Source organism: Nycticebus coucang, chromosome 4 (genome assembly GCF_027406575.1).
Source record: "Nycticebus coucang isolate mNycCou1 chromosome 4, mNycCou1.pri, whole genome shotgun sequence".
Taxonomy (NCBI): domain Eukaryota; kingdom Metazoa; phylum Chordata; class Mammalia; order Primates; family Lorisidae; genus Nycticebus; species Nycticebus coucang.
Window position 1 is genome coordinate 107,986,760 of NC_069783.1, and position 23,172 is coordinate 108,009,931.

The following is a 23,172-nucleotide window of genomic DNA, read 5'->3' on the forward strand; positions in this document are numbered from 1 at the left end:
ACAGGTGCCTGCCACAATGCCTGGCTAATTTTTTCTATTTTTAGTAGAGATGGGTCTCGCTCTTGTTAAGGTTGCTCTTAACTCCTGAATTCAAGGGATCCTCCCACCTTGGCCTCCCAGAGTGCTGGGACTATAGGCACAGAGCCCCCATGCTCAGCCCCAAGGTTTTGACAGGAGCCAGCAGAGCGGCTCTTCAGACTCTGTCCTGATGTGGTGAACTAACAATCTCATCAGGGAACGATTCTTTGCTAGACACATGTCAGTGTTCATGTCTAGAACCAAGCACAGAGCAGTGAAGATACTCTGGTAAAATACCCTAGCCCTCCAAACCCTCAAGCTAGAAGAGATGTTGGAGGAAGTCCTTTTGCAAAGGGGATGCAGGGACTGTTACGCCCTTTTAAGGAGGAGGCAGCAAGGCCAAGCCAGAGCCTGCCAGGGTTTGGAGAGCAGAGCTGTGTCGCTCAGCCTTGGCCCTGCACACACCTGCTCTGGCAGGAGGCCACAGGGAGGTGCTGGGAACACACGCTAGCCAAAGGTGAGCTGATGTGATGGCCAGCCACCCCACTGTCACCTGTGCTTGCCACCCCCATCCCTGTCTCCTGTCACTTGTAAGAGTCCAGCCATTTCTTCTCCATTAAATTCTGGGATTACAGAACGTGCAGACAAGAGGGACAAGAAACCAAATGAAGGAGCCTTCTTGGAAAAACATGCCTTCACCCCATTTCCCATCCCAACCTTTCATAACCTTGGCTGCCCTCCCACCAAGGACATTTGGAGGCTCTGAGAGGCATCGCCGACCCAGGTTTACTCTATGTTGGAGCTGGCAAGGGGAACATAGGAATAAGAAATGCAGTAATTTTTTTTTTTTAAACTCCCAGACAAACCTTGCAAGTACTTTTAAATTCTGAAGGAAACGCTGGTTTGCTTTTTCAGCTTTGAGAAATACAGAGCTTTATTGACAAAGACGCTGCCTCCGTAAATAAGAGAAGGAGTGATGGACAATTTCATATTTCTACTCTCAGTACCCGAGTTATACAATTACCTCCAAGATTGCAGCTGACATGCCCTCGGAGACGGAGCTGTTCACCACAGCGAAGCAATTCTTCACAGCTGCGTGGAGGTCTGCCTGAGGCATCTCTCCCATCAGCCGGACCCCAGTGGCCCTGAAACAACATGGAACCAGGAGAGGGTCTACTTGCAGGACCCTCATAGGTATGGAGCTGGAGAAAGAGAGATAACAATTTGGGAGAAATACCCTGGATGGAAAAGTGAGCATTGTCAAAGCATTCAGTACCAAGAACTCTGCTGGGCTTAGCCTCAACTATACCCCCATCCCTGATGAGGGAGGGAGTTGATTCACACAGCTCTTCCTATTTTGAATGTGCACAAAAAGGAGGAGACAGCTGCTCTCGAATACCACAAAAGTCAGAGATAAGTCTCTGCCATTCTCTCTGTCTGATCTAGACAACATTCTTCTAATAGTTCAACCTTTTTTCAAATAATTTTTTAAAATACTGAAGACACAATAAGAATAGAAATCAGGCTTGGTGCCTGTAGCTCAGTGACTAGGGCACTGGCCACATACACTAAGGCTGGTGGGTTCGAACCCAGCCTGGGCAAGCTAAACAACAATGATAGCTGCAACCAAAAATTGTTGGGTGTTGTGGTGGGTGCCTGTAGTCCCAGCTACTGGGGAGACTGAGACAAGAGAATCACTTCAGCCCAAGAATTTGAGGTTGCTGTGAGCTGTGATGCCACAGCACTCTACCAAGGATGACATAGTGAGACTCTGTCTCAAAAAAAAAAAAAAGAAAGAAAGAAAAAGAATAGAAATCATAAACAGAGAAAAAACGAAATATTCAAATAGGATAACGCCACAAAAGCCCATGTTCCCAGGACCCAGATTGACATATATTTTGTCATACAGCTTTTGCCCTGTTGTATTTTTTTTTTTTTTTTTTTTTTTGTGGTTTTTGGCCGGGGCTGGGTTTGAACCCACCACCTCCGGCATATGGGACCAGCACTCTACTTCTTGAGCCACAGGCGCTGCCCTGCCCTGTTGTATTTTTTTCATCAAACAATATACATCTGCATCTTTCTTTGAATTCTTCCCCACGCCCCACCACGCTGGTGGTTTTGATACAGATCCTTCTGCATAACGGTTACAGTTACGTTACGCTGTTGCACACAGGCATAGCATCTCAGAGCAGTATAAAGATCCCTAGTTACATGTGGGGATAAAAGCAGTTTTGCTCAGTGCCCCTTGTCTCTGGCATTAGTCCACAGCCTGTAATCCTCAGCAAAGTGTGAGCAGCAGGCGAGAGAGCAAGTGAAGCTTCATCTGTGTTTACAGCCACTCCCATTGGTCAAACCACCAGCTGAGCATCACCTCCTGCCACATCAGGGGCAGCATTAGACTCTGAGAGGAGCTTAGACCCTACTGGAAACTGCGCCTGTGAGGGATCGAGGTTGCACCTCCTCATGAGAATCTGTTGCCTGATGACCTGCGATGGAGCTGAGGCGGTGATGCCAGTTCCGGGGAGTGGCTGCAAATACAGATTATCCTTAGGAGAGAGGTTTGACAGCACAGAGACCACAATAAATCAATTGCTTGCAGACTCATCTCAAAACAACCAGTCCATGGAAAAATTGTCTTCCATGAAGCCAACATCCTGGTGCCCAAAAGGTTGGGGCCACTGCCCCTTGTGGTTGAGGTGGCCAGTAGGATCCACCTGGCACCTGGGGGCTGTGAGGAAATCACATTGCAGGGGACTAACCTCGATGGGAGATGGGCCCCTCTGCCCTGCACTCATTCTCATCTCCCATGACAGATGTGGTTCTAGGGCCACCCTGCTACCCTTAGCATAGGAGCCACAGGCTCAGGCAGGCAGAACAAAGCCCAAAGAAGCCAAGGTCTTAATGTCTCAGGGGAGGCCCAGCTCCAGTTCTCAACCAACTATACTCTGATTTTCTTTTTACATGAGCAAGAAAACTGTACTGTTTAAGCCAGTGTTGTCCAGCTCTCAGCAGACAGTGAAGTTCATGACCAATACCCTGACAGACCTCTTTCCAAAGTGGCTGTGCCAATGTTCACCCTCATTGCAGGGTGAGAGAATAAGGCTGTTTCCCTCCATTCTTCCAAATTTTCCCCATATTATCATTAAAAAAGTTTATAATCTCAAAGTGGCTTTTGCTGGTATTTCCCGGATAACCAGCAAGGCCAGATATCTGATGCTCTCAGTGTATCAGTTTTCTTGCCTGTCCAATGGGGCAAACAACAGAGCCTAGAATCTCCCAGGCTTACTGGGGAATGAGATGATTATTAACTTAGAACAGAGCTCAGGACTCGATACGTTTCCACCAGCCTCTCGGGTTTCCTCTTCTGCAAAATGCCTGTCCTCCACCCACCCTTACCTTTTCACTTTGGCTTTTACTTCCTTTGTAAACACAGGATCAACCTGAAAGGGGACAAAGGTAAACTTTAGCAGAATCCTGAAAGGAATTGAAGCCTCCCGTGAATTACACATAACAGGAACGGAGCCAGACTCAACAATTCAGCGGGAAAAACAAGGATACAGGAAATAGTACCTGAAGCCCCGCTGTTAAATGATAAAAACAATAATAGTAATAAAAAGAGAAAGGAGAGGGGCAAGGTTCCAAGAAACACACGTGGTGCACCCGCCTGGCCTGGCTGAGCCGGGTGCAGTGGGTGAGGCCGCTTCAGCCAACCTGAGGCCTTGACATGAGCGAAATGGGGGAATCCGACAACATAATGCTGCATTGAAAAATTTGCTTACTTAAATGATGTTAAAAGGACCGTGTCATAAAACTTTCAGGTGCAATAAATTGGAACCCTCATTAAGTCTAGGACCAAGGGTCTGAATGAATTACAATTTTATTTTTAACAGAGAATCGTCTCAGAAATATAATCGGAAAGGCAAGGGCATGTTCATCAGCTGATGGAGGAATAAACATAGGTTTATCCATTCAACAGAGTTTTTGCCATAAAAAAGGCAAAAGGCAGGGATGATTTATGCTACAATGTGCATGAACCTTAAAAACACTATGCTATGTAAGTTAAACCAGATGTAAACGATCATATACCAAGTGATTCCATTTATACGGGATGTCCAGAAAGGGCAAATCCACAGAGATGGAGGACTCAGTGGTTCCCAGGTGCTTACTAAGGGGCTAATTAGAAGTTATGGGGGTGGGAGGAAATGGGAAGGGACTGCTTAATAGACACAGGGCATCCTTTTAGGGAGAGAAAAATATTCTGGAGTTAGGAGCGATGGTTGCATAGCTTTGTGGATATACCAAAACCCACTGTATCATACACTTTAAAATAGTGACTTTTACGGCATGTAAATTCTATCTTAATTTTTTTAGAAAGACAAGGGCAGCCTTTTTATTAGTCACAGTCTAATGTCCTTGACTCTGGGTTTTACTCCAATTTCACATCTGGAAGGAATACTTCCTTTGGGTCAGGGACTGTATTTTGTCACCTTGCTTCCCTGGAGATGGATAATGTGCTCGTTGAATTCATGCAAAAATTAATGGCAATATTTTCAAACTGATCTGCTGTACCAGTAATTTTCACTCCTTCAAGACAGGCCGCTGTGTTTAAGCAGACTCACAAGTAGATTATTAGGGACCGGAAAGAGGCAGCCAAGGCCGGTGGGACTCTGGGCACAGACTGCCATGTACTAGCCTTGTGCACAGAAAGACCTCTCTGGGTCTTAGGTTGCTCATCCATAGGAAAATGAGAACAGCAACATCACCTAAGGATTGTTGGGAAGATCAAATGATTAAAAATACAGCAAGTGCCTCATTAGAACACTGCCCAGGAGATATAACTGCAACACAACTAGTAGAAGCAAAAATCCCAAACATCAATGTTTTACTGGAAAAAAAAAAAATAAGAATGTGGCTGCAGGTGGCATCATCAGCACAAACCTGTAAGCTTAATCCCAAATGCACACTGTTCCAGAGACCCTGCCACACTTCTGAATATCCCAGCACTGAGAGGCAGAGAGGAGCCCCTTGAACGCGTGGAAGGGGCACCTGTGAGGCTGCCACAATCCTGAGCACAGGGAACCTCACTGTGACACTGTCTGTGTGATGACCCATCCTCAGGGAGTTTACTCGCCGAGGAGCAAAATTTAGCAGGGACCTTGCTAGGATGCTGTCTCCCCTCTCCACGCCTACTTCGGATATAGCCCCACAGTGTGTATTTACCGTGTCTGCTTCAGCCCACTCTTCAACAAAACCTCTAGCAGACTACAGCCTTACTCCTCCCACCCCCTCCACTGGTGTTATCGACAATGAATCCAATTTAAAAATAACTGAAAAGAAATTACTAATGTACACAAGTATAACACAGAATCCTAAGCATTTCCTAGGTGATACAGGCAGATGAGAGTGTAAACACGGTTTTGCTAGTACACAGCCTGCGGTTTCTCTCCTGTAAGAGCTGAGAGAGAAAGCAGATCCCATTTCTATTCTCATTTACACCCCAGCAGGAGGGATCATGAATCACAAATCAAGTCAGTTGAAAGAATGTGAGGTTATTCCAACAGTTTATAACACTAACCAAAATAAGGCTGTTTTCTAGAAACTTCATTTCGGTTTCTTCTGACAAGGAAATGTTTCATGTATGTGCATTACAATCGCGAAACTTTCAGACTCCTGAAATGCCTGGGATTTATCCCAAGGGACTGGTAATGTTAAACTTGTTTACACCACCGGGGTCACTACATCCCTGAGAATCTGCTGTGTCAGCCTTCAGCAAGTTTAGGTGTGTAAGGATGCGCGAGGAAATGTGAAAGTGCTCCGAGAAAAACTTAGAGCCACACAGAATTGATTGCTGTTGTTGCTGCTAACAGTAAATACTTACTGGTACTTACTCTGTGATGGACACAGGTCGAGTCCTTCACATGCCTTAACTCACTTCTAGCAACAACCCTGGCATCATTATCTACCTTTTATACATGAGGACACTGAAGCCAAGAGAGGCTATGAGACTTTTCCAGGGTCACACAGCCAGAGAGTTACTGGGTCAGCATTCAAGTTCAGGAAGTCTGACACAGAGCCTGAATTCTTGAAACCATGTTCTATGTTTGTTTTGTTTTTTTGTTTGTTTGTTTTTCAGAGTGTCACTCTGTTGCCCCAGGTTAGAGTACCATGGCATCAGTCCAGCTCACTGCAAACTCAAACTCCTGGGTTCAAGACATCCATCCTCCCGTGTAGCTGGGACTACAGGTGCCTGTCACAATGCCCAGCTAATTTTTTTATTTTTATTTTTAGTAGAGATGGGGGTCTTGCTCTTGCTCAGGCTGGTCTTGAACTCCTGAGCTCAAGCAATCCTCCACACTCAGTCTCTCAGGGTCCTAGAATTACAAGCATGAGCCACTTTGCTGGCCTCGCTCTGGTTTCTGTTCAATGTTTTTCATCAAAGTGATCATAAAAGGCTCATGTGGGCTAGGGAACAACTGCCTACCTACTTACTCATTTACCTGGTATACCCCATCTGTATCTTTGTGTGTCCCTGCATTCTCCCTACCAGGAGTGTCACCCTCTGTCCCTAAAACATTCATCCTTCAAGGTACAGAAAGTGCCGTCTCTCTAAGGTACCCTTCCATCATCCTTCCCAGAAGTAGCATCTCTGTCCCAAACTCTCCTAACACCTACCACTCGGGGGCCGAGCTCTTGTGAAGCTTGCCCATCTCTTTCCCTGGTATGACTCCATGTCCCCCCCAAGGCCATAGGCACTGCCCCGCATATAGTTCTTTGCTTGATATTTGCTAAAAAATAACCATTGACCCTACCTTCTCATTTCCCCTTTCTGATTCCTTTTGTTCAAATTATCCCCAACAACTGAATTACGTTAGAACCCTAACATCTCAAAATGAAAAAGTCAGGCATCCAATGAAAACCTTCTTCTGGCTCCACGTATTCATTTTCAAAGTAATATTTTACCTAATGATAATTTTTAGTTAGAAATTTCTCATTTTTAATCATATCGGCATGCCTCTGCTCTCATGATTAACTATTTAAGAAAAGGTAATTTGTCAAGGAAAACCAAGTTCTGTAAGAACTGCTGAAAGAGCTCACATTGTAAACTTTAACTAAAGGCATGAAAGGAACTTTCAAGTTGAAACTCAAAACTGCATTAAATTTCTCTGCGTTTTACCTTCCACATCAGTTCATTTTCAAATCTCTTAGTGAAGCCAAGTGGAACAAAAACACAAGATGGGGGTTAGGGGGAAGAAGGGTGAATATTTTTATTTAATGAAAGCGCACGTTATGAAATTTTAAAAGGCAAAAGCATCGCCAGCCACAAAGAAAATTCTCATTTCCTTCTTCCAAGCTTATTTATTTTCTAGCAAAATATATTGTTTCAACTCCTGGGCTTAAGGGAAATAATCTTGGATATAAGAAGTTCTGGTGGAAAGTCATTAAGCTGTCATGCTCAAACCAAAAGCTCACACCACGCTCCTTATCAAAGGGCACCAGAAAGTGCACCCACATGAGATCCCCGGCAAGCAGGAATCACGTGCTTTGCAGAAATGGTTGCACTGAGAGATCAAAGGAGCTCTAACAGAAAACCAAAGCCACGCTCCAGCCATCCTGCAGCTAAAACAGAGTCTCGGCATGTCAAAGCAGAAAAGAAACTGGCGAGATGAGATCTTCTATTTAACACTTGTAGGGTGCAGCCTGTGAGCCCAGCCCCGTTCTGAGTGCGACACAAGTTCTCACTCATTCTCACTCATTGACTCCACACAGCAAACTGTCAGGCAGGAGGCAGGTACTGTTGGCTGCATCATCCCCGTTTTACAGGTGGGGAAACTGAGGCACAGAGCGGTTAAGTAATATGTACACAGGTAGCTGGCTCCAAAGACCCTGACGTGAGTGGAGAACCATTCTGAGATGCTGAGTTGCAGGACTAGCCTTTTCGTGACACTGACTGTTCAGACTTATCAATGGCAGTTGTGAGCTGGGGGTGTGACCTGACTTACCAGCAGTCAGCAGCAGCAAATGATTGTGTGGATTTCGTATGGGACTGGGATCTATACCCTTCCTTTTCTTTAAAAGTCCTTACTAAGAATTAACACAAAATATAAACATATGTATAGCATGTAAAAAATAAAAAAATACAGGGCATTGATGATTTTGTAACGATCTAAGAACATCCACTCTACGATTTTGCAAATGATTGGGAGAGTGGAGAAATGCCAGTTAACAAGCAGAGACGTGATGTTCAAAAGAAGGCTGCAGTCAGAAATGGTTGGTGCAAATGTCCAGATGACGTGTGCCCAGCCACGTGCCTTGCCCTGGAGAAACGCCCCCAGCCTGTCACTGTTTGTCTGGGTCTGTCTCGCAAGCTAGCACATCCATTTCAGTTTTCTTGCCAGAGCCCAAGTTCCTTGGGGATCCTTCCTCACCTCCTCCCACTGGACACCATATGTTAAGTGGAATCACATGTGTCACAAAGGATGTGATGTGACCCTAAGGCAGGATGATCTGACGTCCTATTCCTGGACCTGACCCTTGAACAGAATGATGTGGAGACTAAGAAGGGGGCTGGGGGGGCTCATGGTTCCCAGGTTTGGTGCCCTGAGGCACACAAGGGAGCTGGTGTGGTTTCTTCCCTGGGGTCTCCTACAAGACGAGGATCTGGGAGAGAGGAAGTTACTGATATATATACATGGGAATCATTCCCTAAAAACAACTGGGCTGTCTTTCAAAACACATTCACTAACCAAGTCGATGAGATTTTGTACCAACAGGCAGTGGACGTGACCCGAGAAAGTTACAGCCCTCCCAAAATTTCTAATCCATGCCTAGGGGGTCTGTGCAATCACCCAGCTTTGCAATTAACAAAGAAAGAACTGGACCAAAGAAGAATGTGCTCACATCAAATGTCAAACATGATTATAAGATTCGAGGATTTTATCTGTTGTATACCAGCATTAAAATAAAAATTTTAATAATTTTAATGTATCCCGATGCTTGACCTCTGGTCCACTTCACAAATCCCCCTTCTCATCACCAACATGGGAACCCACTGCAATGCAGGGGATGTTCAAATTCAAGCCCGAGATGGCTTTGGTCTCCTCCTCATTCTGCATTCAGAAGTAATGTTAAGTTGAACCCTTGACTTTAAAAATGAATAGATGTTTGGAGATGCTATAATGATTTGGGGCAAAGTTGAGTTCAAGGTGATCAGGAAAAGCAGGCCCAACACAGCTTCTTCTGAGCCAGGCCAAGACGGCCGGAGAGAGAATTTCACTCTGAGGACACAGCAGATGCAGCAGGGCGCCTCTCTCTCTCTCTCACGCGTACACACATACCATCCAGGGTGACCCAAGTCAAGGTTTTCAAACTGCATACTGGGGGTCAAATAATCATGAAAATAATTTGAAGGGGGGGGGAAACAAGTATTTTTCAAAGTGGCATAGACTAGCATAGCACAGAACAGTTTTTAAAAAATATCAGCATGCCTGTGGCTCAAAGGAGTAAGGCGCTGGCCCCATATGCCAGAGGTGGCGGGTTCAAGCACGGCCCTGGCCAAAAACTGCTAAAAAAAAATAAAAATAAAAAAATAAAATAAAAAAATATCAGCATGCCTAAACTGCTTGAAGAAAGGTATATTAACAAAGCTTGTTTTCAGGGTGCATGTGTGCAGGTGTGGTGTGTTACTATGTACCATGGGCCAGAATCAGTTCCACCAGTTCAGGGGAGCTGCTGTGTGTACCCATATCTCTTCTCGCCTCTGTGTCTGGTGACATCAGCTTGGTAACTTAAAACTGGCTGAGGTAAAAACATTGACAGCATGGACTTAGACAAATAGGGCTTTTAGGAAATGAATTAAACATCTATCAGCATACTACTGGCTATGGTTTAAAAAAAACTGTGAAGACGCCAGCCTATCTGCAGTGCTGGGGGGTCTCAAACGTGCTCCTGCTCCTGGACGCATCTGTTTCATACATCTTTTGTGGGGCAGAGGGATTCCAGAAGCAAACAGGTTGCTTGAAGGGGTTTGTAATTAACAAGATTCAGTGCCATCTCAGGAATGCAGAAACTCAAATTATTCTGTCCACTGAGATGACACCGTTAAGGTTTTTCTGGTGGTGGCTATTTGTCCCCTCAAGTGTTGAGAAAGACCTTTTATCTGGCTTTGCTTCTGCCTACAGGCCCAATGTGGCCGAGACGGCCAGCTGCCTTTCTGCAAACCGTAATTAGATCTGGAAGATTCGGTTTCACTTGGCAGTGTCCAAGTTAGCAAATCCCAGGAAAGCTCCAGGCTGGATGTAAACAGGCACAGAGCCTGGTGCTTATGACTGGTTCCCTCAAGTGACACATCTGAAACCAAAGGGTGCATTTTTCCATTTCCTAGAAGGGTTTTAATTATAGATAGCAAAGTGCCTTGTGGAAGAAGGGCTGTGAAATTATTAATTTATGGCAATGAACTAAAGGACTCTTAGACCATGGTCCTTTACTTCAGGGTCCCAGATGCTCCCCCGAAGAGCCCTTTCTGGAGACTCCTCACTCATTACCTCCGGGTCTCTGCTCCACCCAAGCACACCAGCACATGCCCCTCCAGATGGTTCCATGGGGACCCCAAGGGTGGCAGTTTAGCTGGGGAGGGGCCTCTTGGTAGACTCAGCTTGGACTGCACTTGCCTAGCAAGCAAGCTGCTGGCATGTAGGTGACAGGTGTGTTAGACTAGCTGGAAAAGGGATAGGAGGGAACTCTAGAAACCACAGAGGTGCTAACACTTCCCAGACAGGGCTTCCCTTGGCTGCCAGGAGACTGCTGGGCCTTCAGCCAGCTGCAAGTCACATCTGTTCTCTCATCCTGGAATGCCATGTCCCAGTCAACCCTTCATCAGGCAAAGTCATGGCAATCCTTTCTCAAAACCACTTAGTGATTAATTACCTCCTTCAAGAGATTAAAAAAGCCCATATCTCAGTGGGTAGGGCACCGGCCACATACACCAAGGCTGGCGGGTTTGAACACAGCCTCAGCCTGCTAAACAACAATGACAACTGCAACAAAAAGTAGCCGGACGTTGTGGCGGGTGCCTGTAGTCCCAGCTACTTGGAGGCTGAGGGAAGAGAATCGCTTAAGCCCAAGAGTTTGAGGTTGCTGTGAGCTATGACGCCACAGCACTCTACTGAGGATGACATAATGAGACTCTATCTCCAAAAAAAAAAAAAAAAAAAAAATAGAACGAATGAAGAAAGAAAATACAAGATGTGTTTTGTAGGGCACACAAAGCGAACAAGGTGTGTGTGTTTAACTAGTTCCCACACCTGAAAGGCTTTCCTGCCAGGCATGGGAGGCTAAGGTAGGAGGCTCACTTGAGCACAGAATTTAGAGACCATTCTTCTCAATAACAGCCATAAAAATGGAAAAATTAGCCAGGCACGGTGAGCATGTGTCTGCAGTCCCATCTACTCCAGAGACTGAGGCAGGGAGAGATTTGAGCAGAGTTTGAGGTTGCAGTAAGCTCTGATGACACCACTGCACTCTAGGTGAGAGAGTGAAACCCTGTCTTGAAATAAATAATAAATAAAGGCATTTCACGTCATCATTATTTTTAATAAACACACACATCTAGATTTGCGGCTTCTCTTGGGGGCAGACAGCACACAGGGCCTCTTGGACAGGATCCACAGTCAAATTAAGAGGGAAGAGAAACATTCACTATGCTCTCAACAGGAGGTAAACAAAGTTAGAGGGAAGGCGGAACGTCCAGAAAAGGAATGCCAGAAGCACACACGCAGCTCCCGAGCTGGGGGTACTGATTCCAGCCCATCCTACATAGTAACCTCTGGGAAGTGAAAACCACTCCGGACTGTTTTATTCATTTTTTTTTTTTTGTAGAGACAGAGCCCTCGGTAGAGTGCCGTGGCCTCACACAGCTCACAGCAACCTCCAATTCCTGGGCTTAAGCGATTCTCTTGCCTTAGCCTCCCAAGTAGCTGGGACTACAGGCACCCGCCACAACGCCCGGCTGTTTTTTGGTTGCAGTTTGGCCAGGGCTGGGTTTGAACCCGTCACCCTCGGTATATGGGGCTGGTGCCTTACCGACTGAGCCACAGGCGCCGCCCTCCGGGCTGTTTTATATGAAAACAGATGCAGCCGGGCCGCAGTGCTTCTCCTACAGGACTATTACTGAGGAAACCATTAAGAGATAAGCAGCACCTGCTCCCTTGCCTGCAGGCCCCTGAGCTGAAGACACATAAACCCAGAAGGCAGCTACTTCTGGGATCTCCTCTCTGCTACCTCAGCGATCAGCTCATTTTGCCTGGTCTCTTTTGTTTGTTTGTTTGTTTGTTTTGAGACAGTGTCAGCTCACAGAACCCCAAACTCTTGGGCTTAGCAGATTATTCTGCCTCAAACTTCCAAGTAACTAGGACTCCAGGTGCCCACCATGATGCCCAGCTAGTTTTTCTGTTTTTAATAAAGATGGGCTCTCACTCTTGTTCAGGCTGGTCTCAGACTTGGAAGCTCAAGCTATTCACCTGCCTTGACCTTCCCGAGGAGTGCTAGGATCACAGGCGAGCCACGGGCCTGGCTCTTTGTCACATTTTTAGTGCTATCTTTGGGTTTCCAAGTTTGTCCTTTCTGCAGCTTTCTTGAAAAGGGAGCATGAGCCAGCCAAAGTCAAAGAGACCAGATCATCTTCAGCTCAGTGCTTGTGAATGTTTTTCCCCTGTTAAGTGTTCTTTTTCAGTATTTCTCCCATCACTCACGTTAATAACTTCACAAGACTGTTTCCCAAACTTTAGCCATTTGCATGCACTTTCACAATATGCATACCATCTGTACTACTGTTTATTTAATACTTTTAGTGAAGTCAATTTATTTTTAAAGGGAATTTTCATACTTGGAAAGCCAATATCATGCACTATAAATAGAATGTGACCATAAAAAAAATAAAGACAATTAAAAAGAAAACCATGTTATTAAATTCTTTTTAGATACTGTTGTAACCAGCCTGGGGCCTTTTCTCCCAGATCGCAAGAATTTTAGCATCAAACTAAATCTTATTCTTCCAATGTTCTTCAAACAGATGGATGAAAGGAGAATTAAAAAAATGATAATAACAACTTTGCCCCTCTGGGGCTTAACATTAATTAGTGAACCAGGAATTATCACCAAAAGGCCAACACATGTGTGTCCCTATGTGTGTGTGACACCAGACACAGAGCCGGATTTAGGGGTGCCTCATTTTCCTTTTTTTTTTTTTTAGAGACAGAGTCTCACTTTGTCACCCTAGGTAGAATTCCGTGGCATCACAGTTCACAGCAACCTCCAGCTCTTGGGCTTAGGCGATTCTCTTGCCTCAGCCTCCTGAGTAGCTGGGACTACAGGCGCTCACCACAATACCCGGTTATTTTTTTGTTTGGCTGGGGTCGGGTTTGAACCCGCCACACTCAGTATGTGGGGCCAACGTCCTATCCATTGAGCCACAGGTGCCGCCCCAAGGGTGACTCATTTTCCATGCATAGATTCTAGCCCTTGATATTTTTAATAGATGACATGGCCTTCTTCTGGATAAACGTTTCTAAAAGCTTTTGAGAATACTGAGAAAAGCATGAAACCCACACTGCATGCTTTGAGGGTCTCCAGGGAACTAGAAAAACTCTATGAGGAAGAATTTGAACAGACGGGGCTCTGAAAAGCTGTATAGAGTTCTGTTGGCTTGAATTTTCAGGAACACTCTCTTGTCAGGAACATTCCAATGTAAAATGAGTGAAAGACTGAAGTCGAGCACACGTTTCATACTCACAGGCTCAACCAGCCCCGCCTAGCGGAAGGGAGCAAAGCAGTGGGACAAACCGCACCTGCCAGCGAGATTTAGAGGCTGGAAGTCCAAGTTCAAGATGTCAGCCAGGTGGGTGTCTGCTGAGAGCACCCTTCCTGGTTCACGGAGGGCACCTTCCCTCCGTGACCTCCCATGGGGGAGGGGGCAGGGCTGCTGTCTGCGATCCCTTTTATGAAGGTACTAATCCCCACTCCAAATACCCTCACACTGAGGATTAGATTCCAACGTTTCAATTTGGGGGGACAAACATCCAGACCAAGGCAGCAACCCTAAAATCAGAAGCGCCAAGAAGACATGGAGCTGTCACTGATGGTGGTAGTAATATATCCTGTCTGGCTGGAAAAGCTTTGTGTGTTTTGTTTCCCAAACCGCTTGAAGTAAATACTAGCTCATTCTCATGAGATGGCCTGTGTGGGGACCCAGCGTCTCTGAGTCTTGAGTGCTCAGGACCGAGGGGGTTTGATCCACATCTTTTGAGGGACTCATGAATGACCTGGAGCCTCACAGAATGGGAGGTGGCATCTCTGAGGGTGGAGGCTTTGACGCCCCCACAGTGGCTGCCATGGACAGGTGTACATGTCCCCACATCCCAACTAAGCTTCCCAGGCTCTCACATACTTATTCTCCACACACCATGGATCCCAAACCCAAGTCAACTCCTCAATCCGACGCATGGTTAAAGAAACAGCTCCATATTTATGTGACTTCTCTGTGTTCCCATAAGAATTGATTACTTATCCTTGCAGTAATAAATTAACCATAAAGATTGATAGTAGATGATCTTTACTCCTAGTCTGGTTTTCATTTTTAAAAAGGAAAACTGACTTCATTTAATTAAAGGAGAACAGAAAAATGACACTGGGGGAAAACAAGTAAAATCTGAATACAGCATGTAATTTAATTAACAGTGTTTCAACACTGGGCGGCACCTGTAGCTCAGTGGGTTGGGCGCCGGCCACATACACTGAGTCTGGCAGGTTCAGACCCAGCTCAGGCCTGCTAAACAACAATGACAACTGCAACAACAACAACAACAACAACAACAAAAATAGCCAGGCGTTGTGGTAGGCACCTGTAGTCCGCGTAGGACTTGGGAAGCTAAGGCAAGAGAATTGCTTAAGCCCAAAAGTTTGAGGTTACTGTGAGCTGTGACACTATGGCACTCTACCCAGAGTGACAGCTTGAGACTGTGTCAAAAAAAAAAAAAAAAAAAAAAAACAGTGTATCAAAGCTTAACCTCTGAGTTTATCAAATGAGCCAGTTAGGCAAGACATGAACATTAGGGATAACTAGGTGAAGGGAACATATCTTTGCAATTCTCCTATACATTTAAATGTACAGTATTCTGAAATCAAAGTTATATAAAAGTTAAAAAAGAGAGAAACCCACTTGGTTAGAGAGTAACATAAACTAATTGTAGAAAATGCACTAAAAATATAAAGAAGAAAACAAAGATGAGATAAACGTTCAGAGCACATCAACTTACCTCGGGACCGACAATTACCATGTAAATATTGGGCTCTTCTTGGTGCCATTCTAGGGAAGAAAAAAGAAGAAAAAAAAACTTTTAGAATGATTTTAAGTCAGAGCTGCAACCACAATTAAGCTTAATATAAATCACTCCGTGATATAAATAATTTCATGTCATTTACCTTTTATTCATAATCGACAATTTAGAATTCATATTCTTAAAATTTTATGCTTTTAAGTAAATATTTTTTCTTTAATGCTCTACTTTGACATTTCTAATTTATTTGATAACTAGGACTAACATGCCACCACCGTTCAACATGGAATTCAGAATATACTCAAGACTATATAGATTAAATTAATGCACGAAACTCCAAGTGTATCGTACAAATTGCCACATGCAAAACATTTTCAGATACAATTCTTCTAGTCATAGAATTATTCACAATGTTTATGTTTTCCTCAGAAGCTGTGTCCCCAGTACAGTAGAAAACTAAACCGAAAAGACTACACAGGGCCATTAGTCCCATAAATTACTTTCTTGACTCGGAGTAACAGTTCAGAGCAGTTCTGCTCACAAGCAAAGGATGAGAAATAAAATCAGAGTCCTGAGAGAGGAACACTGACATGTGGACCAAATGGAATCCCATAAACAAGGATGGGCAGGACTCTAGAAAACGTACCTGAAAATGCATCTACCAGATAAAGAGGATCTTTGACTTGTCGGAGGCCACACACCAGAAGAAATATGTGTAAATTATCAGCACTTTGGTTAATCTCTGCAAAGGAACAGTTCAGGATATTTTCAGTCAGGAAGACTCTGCTGAGAGCTCCAGTCACGAGCATACTGCAGAGGCAGCCCGGAAGCACAGCCTCTGCCTCCTAGGCCGCTGCCCCTACCCTCACATTCATAATTGTTTCCTTGCAATAAACTAATTCCTTCGAGTGGGTAACCCTGAACCAAACCCGGCCCATTCAGTGTAAGTACATCTCTGCAGCAAGGAGGAAGGATGAGAGCCAAAAATAACTCCATTGTCACAGAAACCAGGGGTCCTAGGGAATATTTGAATCCACCTCTGGGTAGGAAGATATTTTCTTGATGCAACAAGAAGAGTGGTTTATATATTAATGTGCTCCTGAATTCAGCCACGCACAGGTACCACATCTAAATGAATATATGTCCACAGAGGTGTAAAAGGTATAAAAGCCTATCACATCGTCACATTGTACACCTTACACCTATGTAATCCTTCTTTATCAATTACCCTTCAATGACACTGAGAAAAAAATTTAACAAACAAGTGTGTGTATATAAAAAGATTAAAAAAAATAAAAGTAAAAGTATTGGTCTGCCTGATTGGAAGTTGCTGTCACTTAAGACAACTTGGGGTGGATGGCCACAGTTCACCACCCTTTCCATCAGACATGGAACTGATCTCTATAGCCCTGGACTCTGGGCTGGCCTGGGACTTGTGTGGGCCAACAGGTTACAGTGGCAGTGACAGTGTGTGACGTCTGAGCCTTGGCCGCAGGAGGCCTGTATGTTCACTCTCACTGTTGCCTTGTTCACACCCTGTGGCAGTGGCCTGAGGGAGCCCCGCATACACAGGAAGCAGGCAGAACACCGCGGCTGAGCGGTGTCCAAGCTGCCAAACCCAGAATGAGGGGAAATCCAGTGGTGGTTGTTTTAAGCCAGTGCATGTGGAAAGCTGTTTATTATACTTCAACATTTAACTGATTCAACAGAAATGATTAATACATTTAATGCAAACTAACCTAAAACTTGAGCATTGGCAACCTATATAATTAGCCATAAAATCATGCAAGATAAATGGTCCCCCACCCTGTCCCAGGGTGAGCGTTCCTTCCTTATTTAATGCACTCACTCACTTTTTCTGTGCTTTTCTAAGTCTCCACTAGCAAGATAACTAGTCTGAATGTAATAAAGTATGATGATGCCACAATAACACAATCATAAAAGCTTAAAAACATTAATACAGAGCTAGCTCTGGAGAAAATCTTTACTAAAATGTTAAGACTGAGATGTCTCTCTTAGAAATGCTTTAAAATACTACACAGCCTCTGAATTAACTATTGACAATGTCACTGTATTGAGCTTTTATCATTTTTAAAAAATTTCGTTAATAATATTCTGAGTATCCTGAAACTAATCTTAGAAATATAAACCTTAGTATTTGTTGAACCCAAAGGCTATGCTAGAAGCTGTATGCAGAATTTGAATTTGAGGTCAGAGCAGTCTGAGGTCAGGCACTTGAATTTGAGGTCAGGAGTCATGCTATTCTCTTTAATAAATGATAAAAGTTGAAAAGAGAACCTTTAAGGATTGGGGGGTCTGGTCTGAGAAACAGTCCAAGCCTAAGTGACTAGGTAAGAGTGACTAATAAATGATAAGAGTGAAAGTTTGATGAGGACAGAGATTAAAAGTACCTTCTCCAAAATTATTACAATGGAAATATAATACCTGTACAGCAGGAAAATGCCACCTTAAATAAGGGAAGAAATCTTAACCCAGCAGGCATGGCCTACAACTTACACACACACACACACACACACACACACACACACACACACGAGTTTATATATTCAGGGAAAAAATAACCAGTATTATGCGTGCTCTAGATAGGGTGCAACAAGAAGGTACAACATCGCTTCCAGGGGTCCTCAGACTGTGGCCCACGGGCCACAGAGGCGGTGTGATTGTATTTGTTCCTGTTTTGTTTTTTTACTTCAAAATAAGATATGTGCAGTGTGCATAGGAATTTGTTCAGTTTTTTTTTTTTAAACTCTAGTCCGGCCCTCCAATGGTCTGAGGGACAGTGAACTGGCCCCCTGTTTAAAAAGTTTGAGGACCTTATATCATATGCCTCATGTGCACGGAATATCTATTCACCTTCAGGACAAAGAGGAGGAAGGAAAGGAAAGTAGAAAGAGAATAGTACTGTGCCAAAAAGTGGGGGCAGAGCGGAGGGTTCAGTGTTACTGGATTTTTTTTTTTTTGCAGTTTTTGGCTGGGGCTGGGTTTGAACCCACCACCTCTGGCATATAGAGCTGGCGCCCTACTCCTTTGAGCCACAGGCGCCAGCCACCCCAGTGTTACTGAATTTTTAAAGAGCAAATACAAAAACAAAACAAACAAACACAACATCCAAAGATATCATCTAGAGATGGCTTTTACAGACAGCACTGTAAGGGAAACCTACGTGACATCTAGGTTGAAAGAGACTCTATTTAATTCCTTATTTTTGCTATGTGGCAAGGATAAGTGTTAGAAACCTATTTTGTTCCTTTACCCTGACACCTGTTAGCTACTCAGAACCACAGCTCTGAAGACTTCCTGGCATACTGGCCAGGGAGGGCTGGGAAAAAGTGGCCCCGGGTATCTCCTGGAAAGGCAGCCCAGAGAATACTTCAGGAATTATGGCACTGATCTTCAAATACAGTCAAATACAAAATACAGTAATATAAGCATATTGCACTTCAGACACGTAAGATGGATAAACACACACAGAGTTTGTATTCAGTTTAATAAAACAAAAACTTTAGCCTTACTACATGCAAGGCGCTCTGATATATTCTATTCTGTTTCATTTTGATTTTTAAAAGTGCTGGTCCCTAACTTACTAAATTGATGATGGGACCCCCCTGACCTACAAGACCCTGCAGGGAGATGGAGCTAATCCTGTGTTCCCTGCCTCCCTCCTCAGTAATGAGAACTTAGGAAACTAAATGAGAATATGATAGGTACAAAGGATACACGCCTTATCTTATTCTAGGATTTTTAAAAACGAAAATGCAGAGGCAGCATTTGGATTTGAGTAGCTTATGTGCACTTCCCATGTTCAGAAATCTCCTTTTCAGAAAAATAAAGACAATAATCGAAAAATCCTGATCAAGCGCTCAAGTGCTCAAGCCCATCACACGGAAGCATTGACTCTGATGAATGATGTTTCAGGCTCCCTGAAACCTTTGACAGCTTTGAGGAAATGGATCATGTGCACATCCTTAGCTTTTACATAAGAATGAAAACAGACTGGCCTGCTGAACTCAGACATGAGGCAGGTACCTAAGTAATGTTTTTAGTGAATTTTGTTACCTTGTTTGAAATCAAAACTTATTTTTTTTTATTACCTTGGCTTTTCCTCTAATAATTCAGATTATCAGGAGCCAAGGTTTGAACCCATCACTTACAAAGGCACATACTTACTATATTTCTGATAGCACCATATCCTAGACGATATTCTTACCTTCACAACAAAATGTGGGGCAGCACCTGTGCTCCGTGGGTAGGGCCCGGCCACAGACACCGAGGCTGGCAGGTTTGAACCCAGCCTGGGCCAGCTAAAACAACAATGACAACTGCAACAACAACAAAAAATAGCCCGGCGTTGTGGCAGGCGCCTGCAGTCCCAGCTACTTCGGAGGCTGAGGTAAGAGAATCACTTAAGCGCAAAAGTTTGAGGTTGCTGTGAGCTGTGATGCCATAGCACTCTACCAAGGTGACAGCTTGAGATGCTGTCTCCCCCAAAAAAAGGTGTCCTTAGTCTGGCATGTCACTGCCAACAGGCACTGCCTAATCTTTCCACCCTCGGACATATGTCCAACTCCCTCTCTGTCCCCTGTACTTTCTCCCAGCAGATCTCTTTATTTATCTTTCGTGTGTTTTTATAAAGAGAAAGGAATTCAAGGACTTTGGTCAAACATCCTAGAGTTGGTGAATTTAGCTAAAGAACCTGATTTTGTGGCCATCAAAGAATAAAAGTATCTAGTAAGACTCATTTTCCACATGAACAAGTAACTGAGTTTTCCTAGGAGTAACAGCCTGAGGAAGGAACGTGCTACGATCTGAGTCAGGCAAAGTGGAGTCTCCATCACAGAGATACAAATAGGGTTGAGAAAAAGAAAATGAATCAAATAAGCATCAGAAGTAGAAATAAGATAAAAAGAAAACAGGAGAACAAGAAAACAAGAGGAAGTGGCCTGGTCAAATTTACGGCTTTCATGGTTTTCAGCTTTTTTTTTTTTTTGAGACAAAGTCTTACTCTGTCACCTTGGGTAGAGTGCCCTGGCATCATCATAACTTACAGCAACCTCAAATTCATGGGCTCAGGCAATCCTCCTGCCTCAGCCTCCTCAGTAGCTGGGACTACAGGTGTGCACCACCATGCCCGGCTAGTTTTTAGTAGAGATGGGGGTCTCACTTTTCTCAGGCTGGTCTCAAACTCCTGAGCTCAAGCAATCCACCTGCCCCAGCCACCCAGAACACTAGGATTACAGGAATGAGCCACCGCTCCTGGCCCATGGTTTTCAGCTTTGATGAAGACCTTGGAGGAATCATGACTTTGAATGTGTTGGCCATTGACATTGGAAAGCAAAAATCATGGAACATGGAATGATGACAACATTTCAGATGCTTCTGGAAAAGTATAGAAAACTCAAAGGCCAGTTAATTAGTTTGAGATGTCTACATATTATCATCTGATCAAAACAGCTATTGTAAATACCTTGTGAAAAATCACAGCCACACCACTTACCACTTTTAGCCTACTTTGCTTGCTCTTAGTCAACCTGTTTAAATATGGAATCTGGCTAGCCTGAGACGGGTTTACTGTTTTAAACTAAGGAGAGTCGGTCATTTGTTAGTTAGGGCTTTGGATATACCTGAATACGCCCAGAGAACCTGGGACTTCCTGGAAGAGGACAGTCTGTGAAATTGACATCAGATGTTTAAGAAGCACACTGTAAATCTCAGTGACTAATTAGTTGCCCAGCTATTTATATGGAGAGTGGAACGAGGTCCTTCTCCACCCGCTTCCCCTTGATTTCAAGGTTAACAGTTCATAAGAATTCAGAGGCTCAGTACCTGACCACTCTATCAGATTCTGTGGTCACTGTCTGAAGTTCAAAGTGCAAGTGACAAATCAGTCATAGGTTTCGAATGCTCCAGAAGCCAAGGGAAGACGGAGTCAGGATGCTGAGGACAGCCCATCCCCAGAGCCTGGAATACGACAGAGAGGAACAACCACACGAATGAGAACAGACGCCTGATCATAAAGCTGGGAGATGCAAATTAATTCTGTGACTTCCCTTAAGCCATTATCTGCCACTGTCAGCTACAGGAGCCACAACCCAAGTCTCTCTAAGCCTGTATATTCTGAATACATTTACAACTTGTAATTGCACACATTAAGATTAAACGGCAGCCGAGTAGGTCTCCAGAGGAAACGCTTTGTAAGGAGTGTTTAAAATCTCTCGGCTGATCCATTAATCACTCTGCAGTGAGACCAATGAAACAATCAACCCTGAGACTGTGCAACTTGATGACAAATCGTTCTCCTTTTGGAAATTATGAATCTTAGTTACCAGGCAATTGCATCCTGCGATATATTGAAGATGAAATAACCTTACAACAGGCGATTTAAAATAGGCCCACTGGTTCTGAGTAACGGCAGGCAGTTGCTGGCATGATAAAGCAAGTGGATCATGCGGGCTCATTTGTAATGCTGAGAACAGCCATGCTATTGCCGCTGAGACTGATGACTGCTCTGTACACTACAAAAATTATTTCTAATAAAATGCTTGGAAATTTTTCTTTACCAGGGAACCCAACACTGACACATAATATGCAGGGGAGACTATGTTTCAAGTTTTTGGAGTGAAAATAGACTTGAGGTATGGTCCCCTTTGCTGAGATAGGGTGCTGATTTTGCATTTTTAGTCTCCCTTAGATGTTTATGTCAGGACAGGAAACCAGCTTTCCCTGAACCCCGCAGTGTGGTCCTTATAATGGTAACCCAGTATTGCTATCTCTAAGGAAAAATATTTCTGGTTAAAACAGAAGAATTGTTATGCTTTTAGATGCCTCAACTTGCATACCACGAGCCAATTTTAGCTGTTCTTGCAACTTTGCCCAGAGTTACTGGGTTGGCCGGCCTGTCAGAGAGTTCCAGTACCAAATAACACACACTAGTGGGCCTCATTTGTGAGCAACTACATTTTCTATACTTAAGGGCACTGTATAATAAAAGTTTGCCTAAACATGGTGACGTCTATATTGCATCATACATGGAAAACGTGAGACTCTGTTAGCTCCACCATAGGTAAGGGAAATAGGGTGCTAATTGCTAATGAGCACGTGCACTGATGCCACCTTCCCAGGGGACAATGTTGCAATGAACTAGACTTCAACAAAATGGAAAACTCTGCTCTTCAAAGACATGGTTAAGAAAATGGAAATATAAACCAGAGAATGGGCGAAAATATTCACAATACACACATCTGACGAAAGGCTTGTACCCAGAATATAAAAAACTTCCACAAATCAATAATTAAAAGAGAACACAATAAAAAAGGCAGAGGCTTGCTACACACTTCAAAAAAGGAGGTACATGGATGACCACAGGAACAGGTGCTGAACCCCACTGATCATCAGGGAAATAAAAATGAGAAGAACCACAATGAGACACCATCTCAGGGTTCCCCTAGAACAGCTGAAATCAAAGAGACTGCCAACACCACTTGCTGGCGAGGATGCAGAAAAACTGGAGTTTCCAACCAATTTCTACAGATACATAGAATAGCACATGCTGGAAAAAGTGGCTATTTCTGATAGTGTTAACTCTATACAAATTTACTATGTTAAACTATTTTAAATTGCACACAATCTTTATGTCCACCCTGTATAGGATCAAGTCACACAACTTATTCAAGAGAAATCAAAGTACAGATCACCAAAAACCTTGCACAAAACATGTTTTCTTCAGTTTTATTTGTAATAGCAAAAAAACATAAACCAAGCTAAAAGTTCACCAATGGGAGAATTCATAAACAACAGTGTACTGGAC

General features: G+C 43.9%; 1 protein-coding gene across 7 annotated transcripts in view; it reads right to left on the reverse strand.

Moving 5' to 3' along the window:
* The window catches only part of GLT1D1 (glycosyltransferase 1 domain containing 1), a 101,697-nt gene that overhangs the window by 26,985 nt on the left and 51,540 nt on the right, over window positions 1-23,172 (reverse strand). For 5 of the 7 annotated variants that reach the window (XR_008379691.1, XM_053589560.1, XM_053589556.1 and 2 more), the window contains 4 exons: window positions 15,994-16,089; window positions 15,327-15,376; window positions 3,415-3,458; window positions 1,043-1,220 (listed from right to left, as the gene is read on the reverse strand). Coding sequence is in view for 6 of the 7 variants with exons in the window: in XM_053589560.1 (XP_053445535.1) it covers window positions 1,043-1,220; window positions 3,415-3,458; window positions 15,327-15,376; window positions 15,994-16,089 (368 nt within the window). In the remaining variant the exon portion in view is untranslated. The remainder of the gene's footprint in view (window positions 1-1,042; window positions 1,221-3,414; window positions 3,459-15,326; window positions 15,377-15,993; window positions 16,090-23,172) is intronic. The other 2 variants (XM_053589559.1, XM_053589557.1) reach the window with 1 other exon arrangement.